The following is a 23,472-nucleotide window of genomic DNA, read 5'->3' as shown; positions in this document are numbered from 1 at the left end:
ACCTACACCTCATCGCCATCAAAGAGGGTGGTCAGAGTTCACTGCTCAGATGATTATTGGTGGTGTTGGGCAGAAGCAAGACGACGGCAGCTTCGAGATGGGGAAAATTGGGTGGGCAAGGAAGGATATAAGTACAAAGGAGAATAACAAGATCGAATGGGCTAAAAATCAAAAAGGGTTTCTGGAGTTTGGGGTTGGGAAGAATCAGAGATAGGGCCTATTGGGTCATGGGTTGAGAGATTGAGTGATTTCCAAGGGTTGAGATGTTAACAATGTTTGTGCAAATTTCTCATAGAAGAATATTCGCTTGTAGATCCTTCATTTTTTGAGTTTCCTTCTTTCTCTTTCTCAGTTCCTGTGAAACAAACTTCTCAGTTCCTGTGAAACAAACAGGAAGAAAAGACCACACCCGGGGTGGTGTTTACTAAAGGCCCTCGGATATGGAGCTTTCTCTCATGGGGAGAGTCGGGTGATCGGAGTTATGTGTGGTGGCACTTGGCCATGTAGGAGAGAGGAGAGTGGAGAGACCGGCGACTAGGGATGCCATCGGCTAGGAGAGGGAGAGATGTTTTGGGGGTTTTGCTAGGTTTTTGCAATTGAGTCTCAGATTACCTTTTGTGTTTTGTGGCCATGTATTTATAGGGTTTAAGCTATCTATGGTTTTTCAAAGAATATCTTCCTTGGTGGAATTTGATTGAGTCAATTAGGGATTTGATTGGGATCAAATCACTAATTGATGATAATATCTCTTAAATAAGATAATATCATAAATTGATGATATCATAAATTGATGATATTATCTTTTAATTGGTGATTATATTCTCAAATAAAGATAATATCCCTATTTTTAGTATCAATTAATTGGCCAAATAAATAGGCTCAATTAATTCACCTACGATATATTTTTCTTGTCCACGTAGCATCTCATGATTAGAAGCTGTATTATTTGCTCCCACAAACAACACAATGTTCATTTATTCTCAATCCTTAATCCTTTGTGTTTCAATAATTTGGTTGTTGAAGTTGCTGTTATTGATATTGGGTTGTGTTGGCGTGACTTGTGGATATTGACTTACTTTCGTTACACACTAAGAATTCCTATTATAATTGTAATTGATTTACTTTAATTCCTGATTTCCTACTGCAAATAGATTTAGGAATTTATTATTTACTTGCCCATTCAGGTTTCGTTGTATTATAAATATGACCTCCTACAAGGAGAAGAATACACAGAAAATTCCCACAAACAAATATTCTCTCATAGTTTTCATATTTTAGCATGGTATCAGAGCGGCGATCTTGGAATTGCTGACTCTAGTTTCAAACCCCCGCCGCTGCTATGGGGGTTGATGATTTTTTCAACCCTCATGGAGGTAGCACCACCGACTCCTTCTCTCATTCTCCACCAACCATCATTGAGTTGAGTGCCCAGATGGCTCCGCTCCTACAGATGCAGACTTTGACCCTGAACCCGATCCAGAATCAGGATCCTTTTTTGACGACCCCGACCCCGACCCTTGAATTTGTTAATTACTCCAAATACAGTGACCAAATCTGAAAAATTAAATGACCTAAAATGTAATTAATCTTCTAATTTTTGTGATGTATTGATTTTTTTTTTTTTTTGGGATAACAGATGTATTGATTGTTCTAACTTGAAATGAATTGCTACTCACGCCATAAGACTAAATATATTGTAATGGTTGTGAGTTAAGAATTCATATGTGAATTTTATTAGTCCCTTGGCACATAGTATGTGACCGAAATTAGTTGATGCATCATCGACTGGTCAGCCATGACAATAACCACATCTCATATTCTTCTATGGGGCTACATCTAGAATTCTGTCTTTTTAAAGTGTATTCCAAGTTTTCAAATTCAACTTTGACATAAATTGTTGTAGGAATTCGACTTCATATTATTATGTCACTCGATCAAATTTTATTTTTGTTACATGCTGCGATATATAATCTAAATATATTTTATAAATAAAATAAGTCAGTTAATCGAGATAGTGAACATATTTTTTTATATTAAAATTTGAATCTTCTTAATTAAATTAATTCGTGTAAAAAAAACATATAAGCGTGCATGTTTTATTGTCATTACTAAAACTTACACGAGATTTGAGTAAAACATTAAAAAAAAATGGAGGGGCGAAAAGGACAGAACTCTCTAGAACATTGCGAAAAGAATATATTTACCAATTTGACCGGTAATCCCTGAAGCTCAAGCTCACGCCAAGCCCTTTATTGGGCCAACGTCAAACCTATTCTAGTTGGACTTTTCTTTCAGAAGCCCACACCAATTTCACCACGTCTCACCTACTACCGGATCTGGGTCCGAATATTCCAGAACGCAAAAGTGGGAACCCCACCCCATCACACTCATGCACGTCACGTGCCCCTCGAACCACCTTGCTCTCCACGCACTCCCTTAAATGCGTGATCTCCTATGGTAAATCCGCTCGTGACCCCACCGGCGAACAGGAGGTTCATAGTAAATCTGCGGCTAATACGAAGCCCTAAACATAATCCGCGGCTAATAAAAAACCGCTGCACGTGATCAAAACCACCCATTGGTTTTACGATTCTAGACTTTTTTCTCTCTCTATATAAACTCCTACTCATCACTTTCTCTCACACTACCATCTAAAACCCTCAATCGGTTTTTCTCTGCCTCCTTTATCTCCACCCAATACTCTGTTTTTTTCGCTCTCTACAATCGCCATGGGTATTTCTCTCAATTATTGGTTTCGCCATTTTTGCCGTAGATCTTGTATTTTCATTTTATTTTTTTTCGATTTGTTTTTGTTTTATTGACTTTTTTCTTTGTTCTTGTTAATATCGATCAGGATCTGACAAGAAGATCAAGATCGGAATCAACGGTAATGATCTGATCCTTCTCTTTTTCTGTTCACTGCTTAGGTTTTTGGTTGATTCATCTCGGATTTTAGGTTATTTTGTGGTAAATGATTTGTAAATTGATTGAGTGAAAATTTTGAAATGGTTTAGGGTTCGGAAGAATCGGTCGTTTGGTTGCTAGAGTTGCTCTTCAGAGAGACGATGTTGAGCTCGTTGCTGTTAACGATCCCTTCATCACCACCGACTACATGGTCAGTATATGTTTCCGTGGATGTGTGTATAATTGGATTTATGTTAGTGTTTTTGGTTTTGAAGTTTGGACTCGATTAGTGATTTGTGTGGTTATGTTTGTTTTTAGACCTACATGTTCAAGTATGACACCGTTCACGGCCCGTGGAAGCACCATGAGCTCAAGGTCAAGGACTCCAAGACCCTTCTCTTTGGCGAGAAGCCCGTCGCTGTTTTTGGGATCAGGTACTCTTTTATCTATGATTCTTAGGCTCTTGAACTTATCTGTGAACCCATCGTGTTGCTTTGGCAGTTTAGTACAGTGAGGGCTAAGAGATTCAAATCTAAGTTGTGTTTTGTTTGATTTTTGTACAGGAACCCAGAGGAGATCCCATGGGGCGAGGCCGGTGCTGATTTCATTGTGGAGTCCACTGGAGTTTTCACCGACAAGGACAAAGCTGCTTTCCACTTGAAGGTAACTTTCGTTTCATTAGTTTTGTGATTCTGTTGCATTGGCCAATGAAGTATGCTTTCATTCAAGAAATAGCATGTGAAGTTTATGTTGGTTGTCAGAATTGGCCGTACAGTGATTGCATCTTATTAATTGAATCTGAATCTATATAGGCATTTGGAATTCTTAATGTGCATCTGTGTATTGATCTATATCTATGATAGGCCTTTGGAACTCTGATGTATTACCTTTTATTTAATTTGGGTCCACTTGTATTGTTTCCTTGAGCTACCGTGGTTGCTCATCTAATGATTGTGTCTCGTAGGGTACAACTTATGGCATTCATTTGGGTAATTTTCAAATGTGAACTTTTTAGTTTAGTTGGGTTGAATTGTTTTGTTTTCATGTCCAGGGTGGTGCCAAGAAGGTTATCATCTCTGCCCCAAGTAAGGATGCTCCCATGTTTGTTGTGGGTGTCAATGAGAAGGAATACAAGCCAGACATTGACATTCTTTCTAATGCTAGCTGCACTACCAACTGCCTTGCTCCCCTTGCCAAGGTTTGAGTCTGTTTATTTCTGTTGCTGCTTACTGATTTGTGATATCAGTGAATGTTTGTAATTTACATAATTTTACTTCTCAATTGTCCATAGGTTATCAATGACAGATTTGGAATCGTTGAGGGTCTTATGACTACAGTGCACTCCATCACTGGTGAGATTTAGCTTTGAACTCTACAAAGTTTGAAATACATGTTTTGAAACTAAGCGAAGTTGGTTTTACCTTTTCATGATTCAGCCACCCAGAAAACTGTTGATGGCCCATCATCAAAGGACTGGAGGGGTGGACGTGCTGCTTCCTTCAACATCATTCCTAGCAGCACTGGCGCTGCCAAGGTAATTGATGACATATTGAATGACACTTATATCTATCACTAGCTCTCTTTTTTAAGTAGCTTACAGTGCTCTTGTTTCTTTAGCTGTCTTGATTAATGTATTTTTGTGTTGTGTGTCATGTGAAGGCTGTTGGAAAGGTGCTGCCACAACTTAATGGAAAATTGACCGGTATGGCCTTCCGTGTGCCAACTGTTGATGTTTCAGTTGTTGACCTGACTGTCAGGATTGAGAAGAAGGCAACCTATGAGCAGATCAAAGCTGCCATCAAGTAAGCTCTGTTATTTATTTTTTTGTTTTGCTCTGTAATTGGTATTGTTATTGGCTATATTCCTCAATGTAACCATGCGTTTTTGTTAGTTCTAATTTTTATCTTTCATTCTGTGATGATCAGGGAGGAGTCTGAGGGCAAGCTTAAGGGCATCTTGGGTTACACTGAAGATGATGTTGTCTCCACTGACTTCATTGGTGACAGCAGGTAAAATGAGTGTTCGGACTCTCATATTGCATTTTATTTTTGTTCCAGTGCTTTATGCATACCATGAATTTAGCTAATTTGATGTCTGGTGCTTTTGTAGGTCAAGCATTTTTGATGCCAAGGCTGGAATTGCATTGAACGACAACTTTGTCAAGCTTGTGTCGTGGTACGATAACGAGTGGGGTTACAGGTAATTTCATCGTCCTCTTGCTAACTTGCTGCTTGTATATTTAAGCTTGCTTGCGCCCTGTACTGACATCGTCTTATTTCCAATGTTTTCTTTGCAGTTCTCGTGTTGTTGACTTGATCGTGCACGTAGCATCCACTCTCTAAATCCCGGACGGACGAGATCGAAGGCGTTGATTTCTATGTTTTTGGTTGAGTCTAGGGTGTTTTTAGGTGTTATGGTTTGGAGCTCTGAATAAGAAGTCTTTATCTTGTGCTCACTGCGAGTTAAATCTGTCCAGGTTGTCTATTTTTGATGTTCGACATTTCAGTTTATCATGAACTCCCCCCCTTTTTGCTGATTTAAATTAAACATGACATTGTAATTTAGTTTTACAAGTTTGATAATATAAGCAAAGGTTATGGGGTTGCCAATGCCATAAGGATGTGTTGAAGTTGCGTCCGTTTCTTCCTTGGTTCTTTATATAACATCCGCCATCATTCTCTTTGGTTATTTTATTCGAGAATCGCTCTGGTACAGTTGACCTGAATGAACTAGTGGTTGAATACCCACAACAATGTTGGCGAATCCACTCTGCTATGTGGCCGCCAAATGCTTAAGCATATGTCGCCCTAATTTTTCAGACCGGTGTCTCCGCCAAATGCTTAAGCATATGGTTGCCCCAATTTTTCAGACTGGTGATATAAATTCCAAATTAAGATCTTTACAAGCTTCTTGTAATGTTGTACCGTTTGATTCAACAATTAAGATATAGGGCTGTTTTGATTCAACAGTTGAGATATAGGACTCTACCATTTGATTCAACAGTTACGATATAGGGCAGTAGATAAATCCCTCAGTATAGAATTCTTGAGGCCTGTTGATATATACTTGACTAATTCCTTGTGGCATGTTGATGTACTCGGGTGCTAAATTAATACATTCCTCAATCCACAAGGGTGAAAAGCCCCTACACATGAAGTATTTGTATGCTTTCTTATATGCATTGCATTGCAAGAATTTAAAACCATGCTGCTAATGAAACTTAGCCGGGCGCTGGCGTGTTTAAAAATTTTGTTTTGGTTTTGTTTTTGTGAATACAAGCAGCTATTGTCTAAATTATAAAGAGAGGATGTTTCTCACCTTCGCATTACCACGGTGCTATTTATGAAATTCGAACTTGAGACTACTAAAAACAATCCGAATTGAGGCAATATTTCCGAATTCACTTTTTTTTTTATTGAGCTAGACTATGTTGGCTTTAATTTATTATATTTACCAAGACCAGTTAGGGATGCTTTGCACTTGTCGTTCTTCTTGTCTTCAATCTTTGACTGTTGGATGAATGCAATGCAACGCATTGAAGAGGATTATATGTGGGAGGAGATCCATTTCTCATTAGAGAATATCAGTTATCGTGATCCAATGAATGAATGAATCAAGTTTTGATGAAACCAAGAAGAAAATGGTGGCAAAGCTCTCTCTGTCTCTATCTACCACCAGTACTACTGACTGTCTGCACTCTGCACAACACCCACAATCAAAAGCCAAGGCCATGTGCAACCACCATGGACCACGTCGTACCCTACCATTCTACCTAATTATGTGTAGCTTTGATTAATTGAGTTGTTAGTGACAACATGTGCCTCTTTACTCATTTCGCTGACCACTGTCTGTCTGCTATTACTTATTAATTGAGTTGTTAGTCACAACATGTCCCATAATTACACAATAGAGACCATATTATGCGTTTCTCTTCAACCATAAGCAACACTCACTTACCCTATGAGTTGATAGATAATGTTAAGATTCAAACTTAAACGTAAAGAGGCAAACAAACTATCTTAACTAACTGATTTATAATTTCAAAGATCGGATTCCATCGTTGACGAGGATCCCACTAAATTCAACCCAACTTCCCATTTATGCACGCAGATAATTAGGCCAAGCCTACCATATGCCACCGTCGGTGACCCCATTACCCATTATGCCCTATAAGGCCTATAACAATATAAGTATGTATGTAGTCCCACAAAATTAACTTTTTTCTCTCTCCCTTTAAATAGGGGTCTCTTTGTCACAAGTCTACAGTCTATTTCACCAATTCCTAAAAAAGAAAAATAAAATCACTTTAGAAAAAAAAAATCAATTGACGTGAGATCCTAACTCAACCGCCATCGCCGGTCCCTTGATTTTTGTCCCTCTTTCCTTGCGAAGTAGCTAAAAAATCCCATTAAAATTTCATCAATACTGTGAACCTCATAGTTTGGTCCGTCACCACCAGTCTCCAACGTAATATTATAACACTCTTTTATCTCATTTCACTATCAAATCTACTTTTCTCTCACGGACCCAAACGAATCTTTATCATTCTATGTTTTGGCTCTAACTTTCCCTCCACCAGATAAAATACCCTCCAAAAATCTGATAATCAAGTGGCCATTTTCCTTTTGTTATCTTCTAAATGTTGCTTCCTCTTTACATTCGCTCATTCTACTGTTCCTTTTATTCTCTTCCTAAAAGGCTAAAAGGCTAAGAGTCCCCTGTTTATCTCTTTATCTGCTGCATAATAGCTTCATCTGGTCTGGGCATATAAATAATGACTCTTATTGCTTACTCTTCTCCTTCTAATCCTCCAATCCCCATTTCTTAGCATCAAATCTATTGGCTTTCATCTAAAACTTTATGTCATTCTCAATTTCTCATATGATGGGTGATGGGTCAGTTTTCCCATCTGTTTTAGACTTTTCTATTAATTGAATGTTTTTGGTTTAAGAGTTCAGTTACATCGATTCTTATATCTTCATTCCAAGAAAAAGCCTCACTCTTTTAGCTTTTCTACAATTTTCCCATTGAAGAGAACAAGTTCCCATATTTGCCTTTCTGGGCCTTTCCACTTTCACTTCATATATCATCTCTGATTTTTTGTCGTTGTTATTTTGCTTGATGGTATAATTTGAAAGCTTTGTGCTTGACTGAGTTCTTGTAAAAGTTGGTGTTTTTAGTCAATTTCAGGGTTACAATGCCTCCCTCATACTTCCCACTTAGATGGGAGAGCACTGGAGACCAATGGTGGTATGCATCACCTATTGATTGGGCAGCAGCCAATGGCCTATATGATTTAGTCAGTGAGCTTCTTCACCTTGACACCAACCTCCTCATCAAGCTGACCTCTCTTCGCCGAATTCGGCGCCTTGAAACTGTCTGGGATGACGAGGCTCAATTTGATGATGTTGCAAAATGCCGCTCTCAAGTTGCCAAGAGACTCCTCCATGAGTGCCAAGCACAGAGGGGTCACAACTCTCTGATCAGGGCTGGCTATGGTGGCTGGCTTCTGTACACTGCTGCCTCAGCTGGGGATGTGGGTTTTGTCAAAGAGTTGCTAGAAAGAGATCCTCTTCTTGTTTTTGGAGAAGGAGAGTATGGTGTCACTGACATCTTTTATGCTGCAGCCAGGAGCAAGAACTCTGAGGTTTTTAGGCTCTTGTTTGATTTCTCAGTCTCCCCAAGATTTAGTCTTGGCAATGGAGAAGTGGAAGAGCGGTTGGGTGATATTACTTCAGATTTCAAGTGGGAAATGATGAACCGTGCGGTTCATGCTGCTGCTAGAGGTGGGAATTTGGAGATATTGAGGGATCTCCTTGGGGATTGTGAAGATGTTTTGGCTTACAGGGATGCTCAGGGATCTACTATTTTGCATACAGCCTCTGGCAGAGGGCAGGTTGAGGTGAGGCTCTTGTGTTATATGCTTGTTAGATGCTTCATGTATACAGCTATTCAAACATGCTAGTTGCTTCAGAACAATCTTTTCATTGCTTAGATTTCAGTTACTCTCTTATCGTTTCTTAGAATATTGATGCAATTGAAGGTATTGCAGATCTGATACTCAGTCATTCATGAATTGTGGGGGGCTTAATTAAGAAAGATTCTTAGAAGATGGAAGATTTCTTGCTCACTTATTTTTTATTACTTGAATTATGTGAGTGCCTGTTTGTTTTGAGTTATAGTACTGACATATTTTGGTTGCTCTTTTCATTTGAAAGCGCATATAGAAGGGAGTGAGCACTGATTGACCTAAATTCTAGATAAACGGTTATGTGGTTAGTTGCTTGCTTGGCCTTAACGTCCACTCGTAAATAGTTGGCTTTATGATGTTGATGGCTGCTCACTAAATTTAATGGCCTCACAGGCACTGCAACTTGACTGAAATACTCGTTCTCTTGCTTGGTTAAATTTGAACCTAAGATATATCATTCTTCTGTTGATGATCAAGCAGATAATTGTTGATATCCGTAATTTTCAAATTATCCTTTTGAACATTGAACTACTACTTATAATGTTAAGTTCGATCATTCTTTATGCAGGTGGTTGAGTATCTAATAGCATTCTTTGATATCATCACCATTGTAGATAATCAAGGGAACACAGCTTTACATGTGGCCGCTTATAGGGGTCACTTAGCTGTGGTGGAGGTCCTAATTCGTGCATCTCCCTCATTAACCTCTTTATCAAACAACTATGGTGATACCTTTCTACATTTGGCAGTTGCTGGTTTCCGAAGCCCTGGTTTCCGGAGACTGGACAAACAGATTGAGCTCACTAAGCAATTAGTATGTGGTAATATTGTGAACACGCTGGACATTATTAATGTTAGGAACAATGATGGACGAACCGCTCTTCACATGGCTGTAATTGAGAACGTTCAATGTAATTTGGTGGAACTCCTCATGATTGTTCCATCAATTGATTTGAACATCCGTGATTCTGATGGTATGACCCCACTAGATATTCTCAAGCAAAGGCCAAAGTCAGCATCTTCTGAACTTCTGATCAAGCAATTGATTTCAGCTGGAGGGATCTCCAAGTGTCAAGATCATAAAGCCAGGAGTGCCCTTGTTTCCCATTTGAAAATGCAGGGTATTGGGAACAGTCCTGGGACGTCCTTCAGAATTCCTGATGCAGAGATATTCTTATACGCAGGCATTGACAATGCTTCTGATGCCAGTTGTGAACAGTCAAGTGTGCGATTCTCAGGCGAGCTAAATCAGTTTGGCTCAGTCAACTCAGTAAACAATAAGAAGTCAGGTTCTGTAAATTACACGGCAAGGCGCCTTAAGTTTCTCCTTCAATGGCCTAGGAGGAAAGAAAAAAAGGAATCTATCAGAGACTTAGGAGATGGTGATTCTTTGGAGTCATTTAGTACATGTATAGATTTGGACGACAATCCAATCCCACTTCGGCAGATGTATTCGAAATCTTCCTCCCTTCCAAACAACAAAAGGACGCTATCTGTCAGGAGTTTTCTTCCAAGCCCATACACTAAGATGAAATTTACTGCTGGTCTAACACATGGTGTAATTCAGGCAAAGCCTCATTTAGCTTTTCCAGCTCATTCATTTTCAAGTCCTCTGTCAAGGTCATCTATGTCTTCACCTACTTTCATTGACAAAGAGAAGAGTGTTGACATTCTAGGACCCTCTTGCTCAAATGGGAAAGCGTCACAAGTGAACTTCAAACAGAGTGAGTTCAACAAGAAGATAATAAACCAATATTTGTGTGTTGGCGCGCAAGGCCTGGACAGGGAAGAATCAATTAGCTGCGCATGGTCAAATCAGAGTTACAAACATTCCACTTCTCTAGTTGCTTGATCAGACTGTACAAACGAGTTGGTGTTCTTCCTTAGACCTATAGATATAATAGAATTATGGTGAGTTCTCAAAAAGTTCTTTTCTTTATAGATATGGTTTCTTTCTTTCTTTATCCTTTTCTCCCCTCTTTAGATCACATGTTTTATAATATCTGTTAAGTATATGCATAGTTGCATACAAGTGTAAAAGCTGTCTGAATAATGTTAAAAAAATGTTATGAAGGGATGTGTGTTTGGCATATTTGCAAACCCCAATACCTCTTGTGTTGTATGAATTTTGGCCCTTGCACACTGGTTGTAAGATTGTTAAGTCAGCTAAGTTTAAATTTATGCTGCATAGTGATCAAATGGTTTCCCCTATCTTCTCTGGTTACCCTTAACAAGTGACTTCCAGATGACCAATTTATCTTTGTTGAAAAATTGACATAAAAAAAGCTACGTGGTTTTGGCTCAACCAAGTGTTTAGGTTCGTTAGGCTTTGAATATCCCATCATAAGACTACAGAGGGCCATAAAATGCTTACATGGTTGCACTTTCCCTGTTCTCACTGCTGTTCTTGTTATTCTTTTCATCTTTTATATGTCTTTTCATGCCAACTTGTGGTTAGAAATGTGAAGCGTTTCTTGGTCATTCATGCCTCTTTGAACCTTTGATATCTGCTAACAAATGCAATCTGATCTACCACCTACCATTGTATATAATCGACTTCAAACTTAGATTGGCTTGAAATTGATGTTCATACACACAATGATGTGGTTAGGTGTGGCTTGAATTGTTCTGTCCACTAATTTTATTTCTTATTTTGATTGGACATGTTCTCATACTCGATACGCCAGCCACAATGCATGCATGCCTTCTTTATAGAAATGCTTGGTATCCTGAATCCTGATCCTCACAATCAGGATTCAGGAATTTGATGCACGAAAAAGCTTGGTATAGGAAATTTTTGACCAAAAGGACAACAAGCAACTCATGTGCCATTTGAGATGGGCTGACTTCGTTCTTACCTATTATGACATTCTCAAGTCAGGACCACACGCTTCTCCTATTTTTCCAATTCAGTTATCCAAATTTCTAAGTTACAAACTGGAACTTCGAAAAGTAGGAGATTGCAGTGTTAATGTGGGCCTCAACGCTCACTCTCGACATGACTCGTGGACATGCGAGCATAAAATTTAGGGAGACTTTGGAAAAGCCCAAAGGAGAGAAAAATTTTAAAAGAAGCCAAAATGGACAAAATTGCCCTTATTTATTTTTTGATTTCCTAAAGAATCTTTTACATTTGCATGTCTTTGGTTTGAAAGTTGAGAGGTTTTTCTGTCTTTTTTGAAAAAGCTTTGGCTTTTTCCAAAAGTAAAAGTTTTTTTATGGGTAAAACCTAAATTTACTTAAAATTTAACTTCGGATTAACAAAACTACCTAAGTATATCCTAACTTTCGACTCTCAATCACGTGTACATAGTAACATAAAAATGGTTAGAATTACGATAGATTAAGGATTCGATCTATCAAAAAAAGATAACATAATAAATAAATAAAATATAAACATAAAAAGAAATGCTACTAATAAACTAGCGAGTGGATATAGGAAGCCTTGAAATGACATAATGGTGGGAGCCATGTCTTAAAAGACAAGAACATGAGAGTCTCCATGGGACCTTGGTCCAAGGGTCTAAGGTCTCCCCTTGGTCTTTGGAGACGTCAAAGTTTGTTACTTGGGGTTGGCTTAATGTATCAAGACATGGAATCCCGCCATGCTCGGTTTTATTTTTACCATGCTGAATCTTTGAATCCGTACAAGTTCTCCCCACTCACAATTTTACAGATGACACCTCAGGAGGTTACAAGTAAAGCAAGTTTGTTAATGTTAAGAGTGAGATAATAGGGGCTTGGTGGTAATTTAACCCGTGTTACAGCTCAACTCCGCTAAATGGATGGATGGCTTTCCTATCCTAGAGTACAAAAGAGAAACTGAAACTTACTAACTTGGCCAACTTTGCTAATTTTGGCTTTCTTTCATGTCTCCAACAACAAATATAAAGATGATGGCTTCGGGTGAGTTTACAGGACAATTGCTTGCTCTTCACTATTTGCTTTTGCCCTTCTTTAAATCTGTTTAGTTTTGTTGAAGCCTAGAAAGAAAATAAAAAAATGGTTCAAGCAAGGGATGTTGAAGATGCCGCAGCCAGGCAGAAGCAGATTGATGATTGGCTTCCCATCACTTCTGCTAGGAATGCCAAATGGTGGTACTCTGCTTTCCACAATGTCACTGCCATGGTGGGGGCTGGTGTCCTCAGCCTTCCTTATGCCATGTCAGAACTTGGATGGTATGTACATGATATATTTATTTACATATGCATGTGTTTGCTTCATTTCATGACTTTCATCCCTATAATTTGCTTCATTTCATGGCAGAACTTGGATGGTTTTGTTTTTGTTTTTTATTTTTTATTTTCTGGGAAAATTATAGGGGTCCTGGTGTGGCTATTATGATTCTGTCATGGATCATCACCCTATACACACTGTGGCAAATGGTTGAGATGCATGAAATGGTGCCCGGGAAGCGGTTTGACAGGTACCATGAGCTGGGGCAGCATGCCTTTGGAGAGAAGCTGGGTCTGTGGATTGTGGTACCCCAACAGCTAGTTGTGGAAGTTGGTGTCAACATAGTGTATATGGTCACAGGAGGAAAATCATTGGAGAAGTTCCATGATGTGATTTGTCCAAGTTGCAAAACAATCAGGACCTCCTACTGGATTATGATTTTTGCTTCTTCCCACTTTGTTCTCTCCCATCTCCCCAACTTCAACGCCATCTCTGGTATCTCACTGGCTGCAGCAGTCATGTCCTTGAGGTAATTCATTTCTTCAAGTCAATGAACCATCACCACAATTGTATACATGGAACTTTTGTCCTTGTGGTAATGCTAGAGATACCAACTATAAAACATATCCCCAAAATATTTAGACACCGGCACACACGATCATTTGGTGACTAAAAGTGGAAATTTTGTTTGTGACTTTAGTATAATCGATTATCTGATTTCTTACTTACAATTATTGTCTTGGGGATGGATCATATGCAGTTACTCAACAATTGCATGGGGAGCTGCTTTACACAAGGGGGTTGAACCAAACGTGGACTACAGCTACAAAGCTAAAACCAATTCTGGAGCTGTCTTTAACTTCTTCAGTGGATTGGGAGACGTAGCATTTGCCTACGCTGGTCACAATGTGGTTTTGGAGATCCAAGCAACCATTCCCTCTACACCGGAGAAGCCTTCCAAGGGTCCCATGTGGAAAGGAGTGATTGTGGCATACATTGTGGTGGCTTTGTGCTACTTCCCTGTTTCTTTTGTTGGCTACTGGGTTTACGGAAACAAAATTGAAGACAACATCCTCATCTCATTAGATAAACCCGTTTGGCTAATTGCAACTGCTAACATGTTTGTTGTGGTCCATGTCATTGGAAGCTACCAAGTGTTTGCAATGGGAGTGTTTGACATGGTTGAAACTTTTCTGGTCAAGAAGATGAACTTCACGCCTTCTTTCGCCCTTCGATTTGTTACTCGCACTACATACGTCGGTAAGTCCATTAATTAAGTGAACTTTGTTCAATTTCCATGCCAATAATTCAGTACTGACCATAGTTTGTTCTTAAAGCATTTACCATGATCGTTGGTATAGCCATCCCTTTCTTCAGTGGCCTTCTGGGATTCTTTGGGGGATTTGCTTTCGCCCCAACCACATATTTCGTAAGCAAATTAAAAGATTCATTGCTCTGCATTATGTGTGCTGTTTATACAATCTAAGTCTATAGATCCAAATAGAGCTTAACTTTGTAATGGTTCTTTATAATTTGAAGCTTCCCTGCATCATGTGGCTTTCCATCTACAAACCGAAACGATTCAGTCTATCTTGGTGCATGAACTGGGTACGTTGCGCTGGTTTTGCTTCGATTAATTTCCTCTAGCTATGATCTTTAGGCTCATTCACAATGCTGACCTTTCTTTTTTCTTGTTCATTCAAACATTTCAGCTATGCATTTTACTTGGTCTTACGTTGATGATTTTAGCACCCATTGGAGCCCTAAGGAATATCATTCTGCAAGCAAAAACCTACAAATTCTTCTCATGAACTACAAGTTTATATATGCAACAAGAGTTCATCTTAATATATTCAAGCTCAAAAGTAGATGATCATGTTGATGAGGCCATCATCACAGCAGTTGGCATTGGAAGTTTGACTTTTGTACCTCCAAGGAACATGATAGGATATGACTCATGTGGGCTTCCTAGAGCTGTTGCAGAATAATTATGGCTAAACACGTCCAGCAGCCTTGTTAACTTCATTATTATTTATTTAATACGAATTAGTAGTCTGTGTAAACACAATAAGAAAAGGGATCAGATTAGTTGAACTGCAAATATTATTGAATATGGTAGGAGAAGTTGTTGCATGTGAGAGAGGAATAAATCGGTTCTTTCTTTCCCCTTGATAATTGTTGTTGCCACAATCAACTCTATTTATTTGGTTGTTCTTCATCTCTCAAAAGAACAGGAGAAATTGGAATACGTAAAGTTTTTATTTTTTATTTTTCATGATACAAGCCATATTGAAGGAGAGAGATATTCGAATACAAGACCTCGAGTGCAAAGTAACTGCATTTAAACGCTTAAGCTGCAAATTAAAGTTTATTGAGTTCAGGTTTTTACAAATTTGAGTAAGAACATGGAGGGTGTCCAAATCAATATGAATCAAATTATAACCAAAGAGGATAAGAATCCAACTTTTGCCTTTGATGTCATGTTTATAGGAATTTTTGTAGAAATGTCACCTGAACTTATACATTAGTTTTAATTTGTCACCTTAAAGAAAAATTTAAGCAAAATGTCACCTTAAGTTTTCAAAATCTATGATTTGTTGCCTGACTTTAACATCATACAATTTTCCATTCATTTTGAAGGGTATTTTAGTCTTTCCAATATGTAAAGCCTCTTTTTATATATATATATATATATAATTTAAATATAAAGCTATGTAAACCCTCTTGCTTGGAAAGACTAAAATACCCTTCAAAATGGATGGAAAATTGGATGATGTTGAAGTCATGTGACAAATCATGCATTTTGAAAACCTAAAGTGACATTTCACTTAAGTTTTTCTTTAAGGTGACAAATTGAAACTGATGTATTATGTATAAGTTCATGTGACATTTTTACAATTATCCCCATGTGTTTATATAATGAAGAATTAAGGAATAGTTCTGTATGGTTTGGGCCTAATATTTTGGGCTTGGGCCCCAACCGAAACCCAAAAACAATTAGTCCGAAATGAAACGACACGTCGTTTATAGATCACCTGCGGTTACGCAGCGTTGGAATCCACAAATAAAAAGAGGGCAGTATAGGAAATGCAGAACGGTTACCCACCAAAATCTCGACTCTTCCCGCCAATTCCCTGCAACTCTCAAAAGTGGCAGCTTCTGAAACCCTAGAGGGATAGAGTGAACCAGAGCGCCACATGGAAGACGAAATCAAAGCGGAGTTCAACAACAGTGGTTTCATTTTCGACAAAGAAAAGGAAATACTTCAAAAATGTAAGATCTTTCGCTTTCTGTTCCCAATTTGAACTTCACCGCTATTTACAAATGAGTGTATATTGATGCCACAATTTTCGATTAGGCTCCACATTCTGCATAAATTTCAAACTCACGCCTACGGATCTCGTTTCAAGCTGGGAGATTTACTACCTCAACAGGTTTTTTATCACTCTCCCCCTTTGTTTTGCCTTGAATACATTTACCCTTATATTGCTTACAGAAAAAACCGAAAACTTAAACCCATTTGCGTTTTTTACTAAAACGTTTAAAATAATTCAATTTTGTGTTTTAGTTCTTAACTTTAATTTTTAGCTTATTTTCTTGTGTGTATTTTTCTTTTATGGCCATCGGAGAGAGGGATTAGATTTGTGTATAGACCTTTGTTGCCAATTATTATCTGGTTTGAAATAGGATTTTATGGCAGGCAAATAAACGGAACTGTGGTAGAAGATGCCGAAATGGATGGGTTTTTAGGGTATTTGCAAAGTCAGCAGAAAGTTGCCATCGATGAAAAGGAACTCGATCTGCATATCTACTCAAGCAGAGATGTGGACATGTAAGCACAATATATGATTTTCAGCTTTTTTGTATGGGAGCTTATCCAGTAAGGATTGGTTAAGGATTTCTAATCTCAGCCATCCATTAGATGTGTTAGTGGGTTACATATTCCATATATGCGATCCAATGGATAGGTTTAGAAATCCTTAACTAATCCTCAACATAAAATCCTTAATGGAGCATTTCCCTTTTTGCATATAATAATTGTTAATTTGTGGTGGCATAAATGTTGTGGTTGTGGGATCGGTATGACTAGTTTCAGAAATTCAGTATTTGATGAGAAACCAAGTGCAGGATTTTGAATGATGAAGATGAAGATATAAGGGAAGACGTTCTTGGCACTCCACCACCATTCAAATCTCAGAACCACTACTCAGAGCCATCTGACTCAACGCCGCAAACAATTGGGAACATTTCTTCTGGGAAACCATCAAAACTTGCAACTCCTTTTGGGCGACGAACTGACAAGTTGGTTGTGAAATTTAGCATCAATAATAAGCCAAATACAGAGAACAGGGAAAAGGAAGATGATAATGAGAATCATGAGGATGATGACGTTATCAGGAAGGTTAAGCCTGGAAAGAGGTGTTCTTTAATAGTCCATGGTTCAGGTCCTGAAATAGGCTGTAGGTTTATGTATGATAGGATTGAAGATAGGGTAAGGAAAACTTACTATAGTATGTTGATCTTCACCTCCATATGTATTCTCCACTAACTTAAGCTTTTGGTGATTTAGTTTAATGCACTTGAAAACCGAATTAGTAAGTATGCAACTGCACTTGTTTCATCTGGGCAGTATGAGGAACCACTGGATCCTACAGTTTCTTCTCAGGTATGGTACCTGCACCCTCTCCCCCTGGTAGGAAGATTTTTCGGCAACTCAATCTCCTCAAAGTAACTCTGAGACTAGTTATGATCTAATCTTATTATGTTTCAGAAAATCATATTTACTGTTGGCATGATCTATTGTGATGGAGAGGGCCATTTGAACGAGAAGTCCACCTTGTTGCAAAGCAGGTAGAAATTCCTGGATTTTCCTTTATACTCTTCATGTGAACAGTTTACTAACAGGCCTACAGGCTAGTATTCTTCCTGTTTTGTCAATGATGTCAGTAGACTGAGAACATTCATGACTACACCTTCAAACATGAGATCAATCTGTGAAGGGCTAGAAAAATGGTTTTTACCTAAGTTTAGCTATGAACAATATTGTCTCAGGATCTTAGCCTTCTTTTAGGCAACACTTAGGCCCAGGTTGGGCTCCACAGTTATTCTATCAGGACTGAAACAGGCCTAAGCGTTGTTGTTTACTCTCTTGAAAACTGCTGGTTATATATTGTTATTCTTTATATAAACATTTTTTTTTTCCTTTCAATCTTCGACAGCGCAGAGCATTCTGGAGGCCAGCGTGTTCGTATAGAATTACAAAACTTGAGCCAGTTTTCAATCTTTCCAGGCCAGGTATGGAACATGAAAAAATAGAACCATGGTCTGTTCCAAATGTTGAAATAGTGTTCCGATTCTAAATTCTGACTTGGAAGGACTGCATTCCTGCAGCTAGTAGGTATCGAAGGGATCAATCCTAGTGGACACTGCTTTATTGCTTCAAAACTGGTAGATTCAATCCCTTTGCCTATTGCTGATGATGCAAACTTGCCTCCTGCAAAAAAGCAAGCTTTGGATCAGGAGATTTTGTCAGTTGGTGTGTCCGGTACACAACCAGAGCTATCAGTGGTGTGTAAGCTTGTAGCCTGTGTTACTTTGTGCGAGTAAACTGTAGATATTATTATAATTTTTTCTTTTGTGTGAAGCTTATGTTATTTGTCAGTCAACATTAGTGTAGTACTGTCCAATACACCACAGAATTCATTTATCATACAAGACTTCAACCTGAGTTGGAAAGCAATATTTAAATGTGAATGTGGAGAACCTAAGAGTAGGTTGTCTAGTGATGATTTTTAATAGAGGCTAGATAATTTAGAAATGTTTTAAGGAATCCAGTGCCACACTGCTGTACAATTAAAAGATTACTAAGCTAGAGGCTTAATGGATAAGAACGACTTAAAAATACTTGAAAATATTAGCTTTCTTACTAGAGAAATTGTTCATTAACTGAAGAGGCAGAGGAGTTGGGTTGCTAACTGAGATAGTTGAAGCAAGGCAGCATACTTTCCTAGATTTCTGGACACAAGCAAAAAATTGAAAAAAATCAGGGTTTATGTATATGATGTTTTATATAGTACTTGCTCATTGCTGATATGAAATCAATGTGTGGAATGATTGAACTTTTCACAATTCCATGCAAATCTCTGATCCCTTTTGGTAACGTATAATTTTGTATTTCAACAGATCATCGCCTCAGGCCCTTTTACCACAACAGACAACTTATTGTTTGAGCCTCTAAGAGAGCTGCTAGCATATGCAAGCAAAACACTGCCTCAGTTGCTTATATTGGTAAGTATCTACTGTTCTTCAATTGAATATTTCTTTTAAAAAATTTAACTGCGTGAACCTTTTATGTTGTTTATGTATAGATGTTTTTTTTTTTCTCAGCTAGGACCATTTATTGATTCTGAACATCCAGAAATTAAGAAAGGAACCGTGGACAGGAGCTTTGATGAAATTTTCCGTTCTGAGATTCTTAGAAGGGTATCTACTTGAAGGGTTGTGTAATTGTCGTTATGACGAACTATATAGATCGATTCAGTCTTCATGCCTTTTTCCATGTTATCTTTCTTTCAGTTGCAAGATCATGTCGAATACATGGGTTCACATGCACGCATTGTTCTTGTACCATCTATACGGGATGCTAACCATGACTTTGTTTTCCCTCAGGTAATGCTACTTCTGAATCAAGTAAATATAGGATATATCTGCTCAATTTCCTTACACTTCATTGAGATGATAAATTAAGATCATATGTTTTTCTTGGTTGTGCAGCCTGCTTTTGATATTCATCCAGCTAATCTCAGGCATCAGGTACATGTTCGTAGATTTCGAGCTTTCATCTTTCAAACTGGTGAGCAACTCCTAAATAAATTTATTTTCTACCGTTATGCTTACGAAGTGATTTTACATGTTCTTACTCAGATAACCAGTCTCACAAATCCAGGGATTTTCGAGGGAAATCAGGTAACCAACGGCTTTTGTCCTGAAATTATGACTACCTTTGTAACTTTTCCAAAATGAGTTTTGATGTTGGAATTATCAATCTGTTGGTGCCAAGATTTTATTAATATAAAAGGCTTTGGATTCCAATGTAGAAGGCACATTTGGTTTGGTCAACAAAGATGGTGGATTAGAAAACAAATAATCTATACTTAACCCCACGAGTTTAATTGAGCTCCATCCTTGACCAGTTCACAACTTTTTGGTTTCAGGTCAAGATAGGTTGCTGCTCTGTGGATATTCTCAAACACCTTAGTGGAGAGGAGATCTCGCGTAATCCAAAGGATGGAAAACTCAGTGATCGCATGAGTAGACTTGCAAACCATATAATTAGCCAGCGCAGGCACGCTCTAATTTCTTAATACTATATGGTCAGAGGTGCTCTACTATCTAAAATTCTAAACATACTCTATAATTTTTGGGACAGCTTTTATCCTCTATATCCACCAGCGGAAGGCATTCCATTGGATTTTTCGCTTGCTCCTGAAGCTCTAAACATCTCATTGATCCCAGATATTCTCATCTTACCCTCTGACATGAAGCATTTTGTGAAGGTAAAATGGTCGTACCAGCTTCAAGCTAAATCAATTCTAATAAGATCATAAAGAAAGGTGCCTGTCACCCCAATAAAGAATGGGTTTTAAATTTTGTGACTTTGGCATATTAAAACCAAGTTGGTGTTGAATGTCACCAATAGACGTTAACAGAAATTTGACTTTGGGTCCAGGTACTGCCCCTTGGTGAAAGAGGTGAAGAGAAAGAGCAGGTTAAATGCATTTGTGTCAATCCGGGAAGACTGGCCAAGGGAGAAGGAGGAGGTACTTTCGTCGAGCTTAACTACTATGGTAATCCTGACACATGCAATGCTTCGATCATAGGCATATAAACAACATTGGATTTCTTTAACTTTCTGCATATACTTCAAGAACGATCCGGTAAGCGGCCTATAGCATAGAAGTTTAGGATCAAAATGATGCTAAGTTAAAATTTATTGTATTCAATGAACAATAAGTTTCGAAAGCTCCATAGGCCGCCGTAGTAAGTGGATTACCATCCCATTTGTGTAAAAGGGAGATAGATTTCTTTCTGTATTAGGTTTGGTTCGATGTCAATACGTGGTCATCATTTATATTCTCTATAATGAAAGATAGTGATGATTTACAGTGCATTTGGTGCAAATGTCAATCAGACTCACTGTGTTAGGCCCCCGAAAAAGAATCAAACTCATTTTTGGAAACCAGTGAGTTGATGTGAGACCCCTCAATGTGAAGTTTGGAACCTTCTCCATAAATGAAAACATCAATAAGTGAAGAAGACACCAGCCTGTCTAATGGTTACACGAGTAATGATACAAAGACATGGATGAATCTTATCTTGGAAATATGAACATTATACAACCCCATTTATAATTTTACCCAAAAAAAAAAAAAAAGTTTTTGAAAAAAAAGGCATCACACTTGTTCTACCTCTCTTTCTTCTGTACTTTGTTTCTGTGCCAATCGATCCAAAGATTCAAAACCCACAATATGCTAAGGCCGATGGCAATTAAAATCACAACCATCCAAGAAACCCATGCCCATCTGGGAATTTTGGGTTCAGCTGCCCCACTTGCATAAAACAACCCCAACTTGAACATGAACAGGGGTCCAAGAAACCCTCTGAAAACACTGTAAAAAACATAAAAGCGAGGAGACAAGAAGTCGTACAATTTGGCAGCAGCCGGTGAATCAGCCCTGCGATAACTTGCAAGGGTCCAAACGTTCTGGCAGCCACTTGTAATTTCAGCAAGAAAGAGAAGCACAAGGATAGCGTAGGCCCCATGATGAACCACGTAACGACAAGTCGTAAACACGTAGAGTGTGGCTAAATGGTGGAGGATGAACAGGACATCACTGGGGAAGAAGAGTAAATAGTGAAGGAGGTCAAGGAAGAAGTAAGCTATGCTGAATTCAAGTATGGTGTTTTGTAAAGTGTCGTTGGGAGAGGCAAAGGTGGGGGCTTTGCGGCTGTGGAGGATTGAGTAGATGGACATAATGGCTGCTGTAGGGCCATGAGCTAGAGAGATTAGGCAGCTTGAAGCCTCTGGTCTGTGTTTTGGACCCCAGTTGCGGAAAACCACAAAATAAGCAAAGAGATAGATGAGCAGAAATATGGAGAAGAAGGCTGGAAGTGTTGGGATGCCAAGAATTGAATTCTCCATGAAAATTAAACCCAGCTGCAGAGAGAGAGAGAGAGAGAGAGAGAGAGAATTGTATGCAGAAATCAAGGTTCAAACTTAGAAATTATTGGGCTCCAAAAGAGAATGGAGAAACTAGATTCTGTTTAACCACATACACACACAGATTCTGAACTGAGGAGAGGAGATAGAAGGAAGGAAGGTTACCTGCTTTTTGAAGCTGTATGTGAGAGCTTTAAAGTGAGGGGTAGGGGAAAAGTAGATTGAAAATCTCGTGTGGATCGGTACTACGGTATTAATAAATGAAATCTTGTATTTGTATATTAGAGTCGTTTCGAATATTGGTTTACCAAAAAGTTGGTAAATACGGTATTATATTTGAGTTCACATTTTCGGTACATGAGAGTAGTTTAAAATATCGATCTAAGGTTAGCGTATCATGCCCATTCATTGCACTCGAGTTCCCATCCATTCGTATATCAGAGTAATTTAGAAGGCCGTATTGTCGAAGAAAAAGAAATTAAAGTCCTAGTCCTGATTGTACTATGTAGTCACATAACGTAAGACTATTATTTTTGATGTTATGATGACCAAAAAGGGCCAACATGCAAAAACAAATTACAAACACATGCCAATGATCAAAACAAGGGAAGGGAGACTAATTCAATTTGAAAGTGAATAAACGAAGGCTACGAGGGTATTTATATTTCGTTGCTTGTAAGGCTTTGCTACCTTTGCTTAACTTGAGAAGATATACATGCCCATGTTTCGCGGTGGAATCGTTTGGTGGGATATTCGGATATGAAATTTGGAACCCTCCTGCACTGCACCTAGTAATTTTATGCTTGCAAGGAAGAACTTGCATCTATTTTATGGAGTTATCCAATGACTTGATCAAATATTCTGGCCTTTATTTTTCTTTTTTCGCTTTTCCAAATAGCTACACAAGGCTTTAGGGCCCAATCCCAATCCCATCCCATGCAGGAAAAATTAGAGGGAACATATTCGCCGCAATCAAGTCATCCATAGTAATAAGAACTTTAGATGAGATTCTATTTCTTAATCGTTGGATCAAACTGACCAATTTGATTCAACAACTAAGAGATATGGCCTCATCTAAGGGCCTAACGCCCTCACTGTAGAATTCTTGCACTAGAATATGCAACTAGGCTAGTTTTTGTGATCCAAAAATGTCCTTCATGCATCTCTTGTCCTTTTAGAAGGAAAACATGACAAACAAAAG

General features: G+C 38.4%; 5 protein-coding genes across 5 annotated transcripts; 4 read left to right on the top strand and 1 right to left on the bottom strand.

Moving 5' to 3' along the window:
* LOC18788518 (glyceraldehyde-3-phosphate dehydrogenase, cytosolic) lies at window positions 2,575-5,521 on the top strand. Its single transcript, XM_007222412.2, has 12 exons — window positions 2,575-2,733; window positions 2,855-2,887; window positions 3,015-3,115; window positions 3,223-3,338; window positions 3,468-3,567; window positions 3,956-4,102; window positions 4,196-4,256; window positions 4,341-4,438; window positions 4,564-4,706; window positions 4,830-4,913; window positions 5,014-5,103; window positions 5,201-5,521. The coding sequence occupies exons 1-12, from the start codon at window positions 2,730-2,732 to the stop codon at window positions 5,244-5,246; spliced, it is 1,023 nt and encodes a 340-aa protein (XP_007222474.1). The 5' UTR covers window positions 2,575-2,729; the 3' UTR covers window positions 5,247-5,521.
* On the top strand, window positions 7,454-11,069 carry LOC18788787. The gene is made up of 2 exons (XM_020554177.1): window positions 7,454-8,806; window positions 9,444-11,069. Exons 1-2 carry the CDS (start codon window positions 8,102-8,104, stop codon window positions 10,725-10,727), a joined length of 1,989 nt encoding a protein of 662 aa, XP_020409766.1. The 5' UTR covers window positions 7,454-8,101; the 3' UTR covers window positions 10,728-11,069.
* Window positions 12,878-15,625, top strand: LOC18790681 (lysine histidine transporter 2). The gene is made up of 6 exons (XM_007222220.2): window positions 12,878-13,053; window positions 13,197-13,580; window positions 13,812-14,311; window positions 14,389-14,480; window positions 14,591-14,659; window positions 14,764-15,625. Exons 1-6 carry the CDS (start codon window positions 12,878-12,880, stop codon window positions 14,860-14,862), a joined length of 1,320 nt encoding a protein of 439 aa, XP_007222282.1. The 3' UTR covers window positions 14,863-15,625.
* LOC18790173 (DNA polymerase alpha subunit B) lies at window positions 16,163-21,471 on the top strand. Its single transcript, XM_020555038.1, has 16 exons — window positions 16,163-16,324; window positions 16,410-16,485; window positions 16,752-16,883; window positions 17,180-17,543; window positions 17,622-17,717; window positions 17,823-17,902; window positions 18,271-18,346; window positions 18,443-18,619; window positions 19,235-19,339; window positions 19,439-19,534; window positions 19,628-19,720; window positions 19,826-19,864; window positions 19,976-20,017; window positions 20,266-20,396; window positions 20,481-20,607; window positions 20,781-21,471. Exons 1-16 carry the CDS (start codon window positions 16,249-16,251, stop codon window positions 20,937-20,939), a joined length of 1,869 nt encoding a protein of 622 aa, XP_020410627.1. The 5' UTR covers window positions 16,163-16,248; the 3' UTR covers window positions 20,940-21,471.
* LOC18789231 (TLC domain-containing protein At5g14285) lies at window positions 21,320-22,536 on the bottom strand. Its single transcript, XM_007223693.2, has one exon. The coding sequence runs from the start codon at window positions 22,251-22,253 to the stop codon at window positions 21,516-21,518; it is 738 nt and encodes a 245-aa protein (XP_007223755.1). The 5' UTR covers window positions 22,254-22,536; the 3' UTR covers window positions 21,320-21,515.

This window comes from Prunus persica, chromosome G1, assembly GCF_000346465.2.
Source record: "Prunus persica cultivar Lovell chromosome G1, Prunus_persica_NCBIv2, whole genome shotgun sequence".
Lineage (NCBI taxonomy): Eukaryota > Viridiplantae > Streptophyta > Magnoliopsida > Rosales > Rosaceae > Prunus > Prunus persica.
Note: the sequence above shows the minus strand (reverse complement) of the source record. Positions and strands in the feature narration are given on the sequence as shown.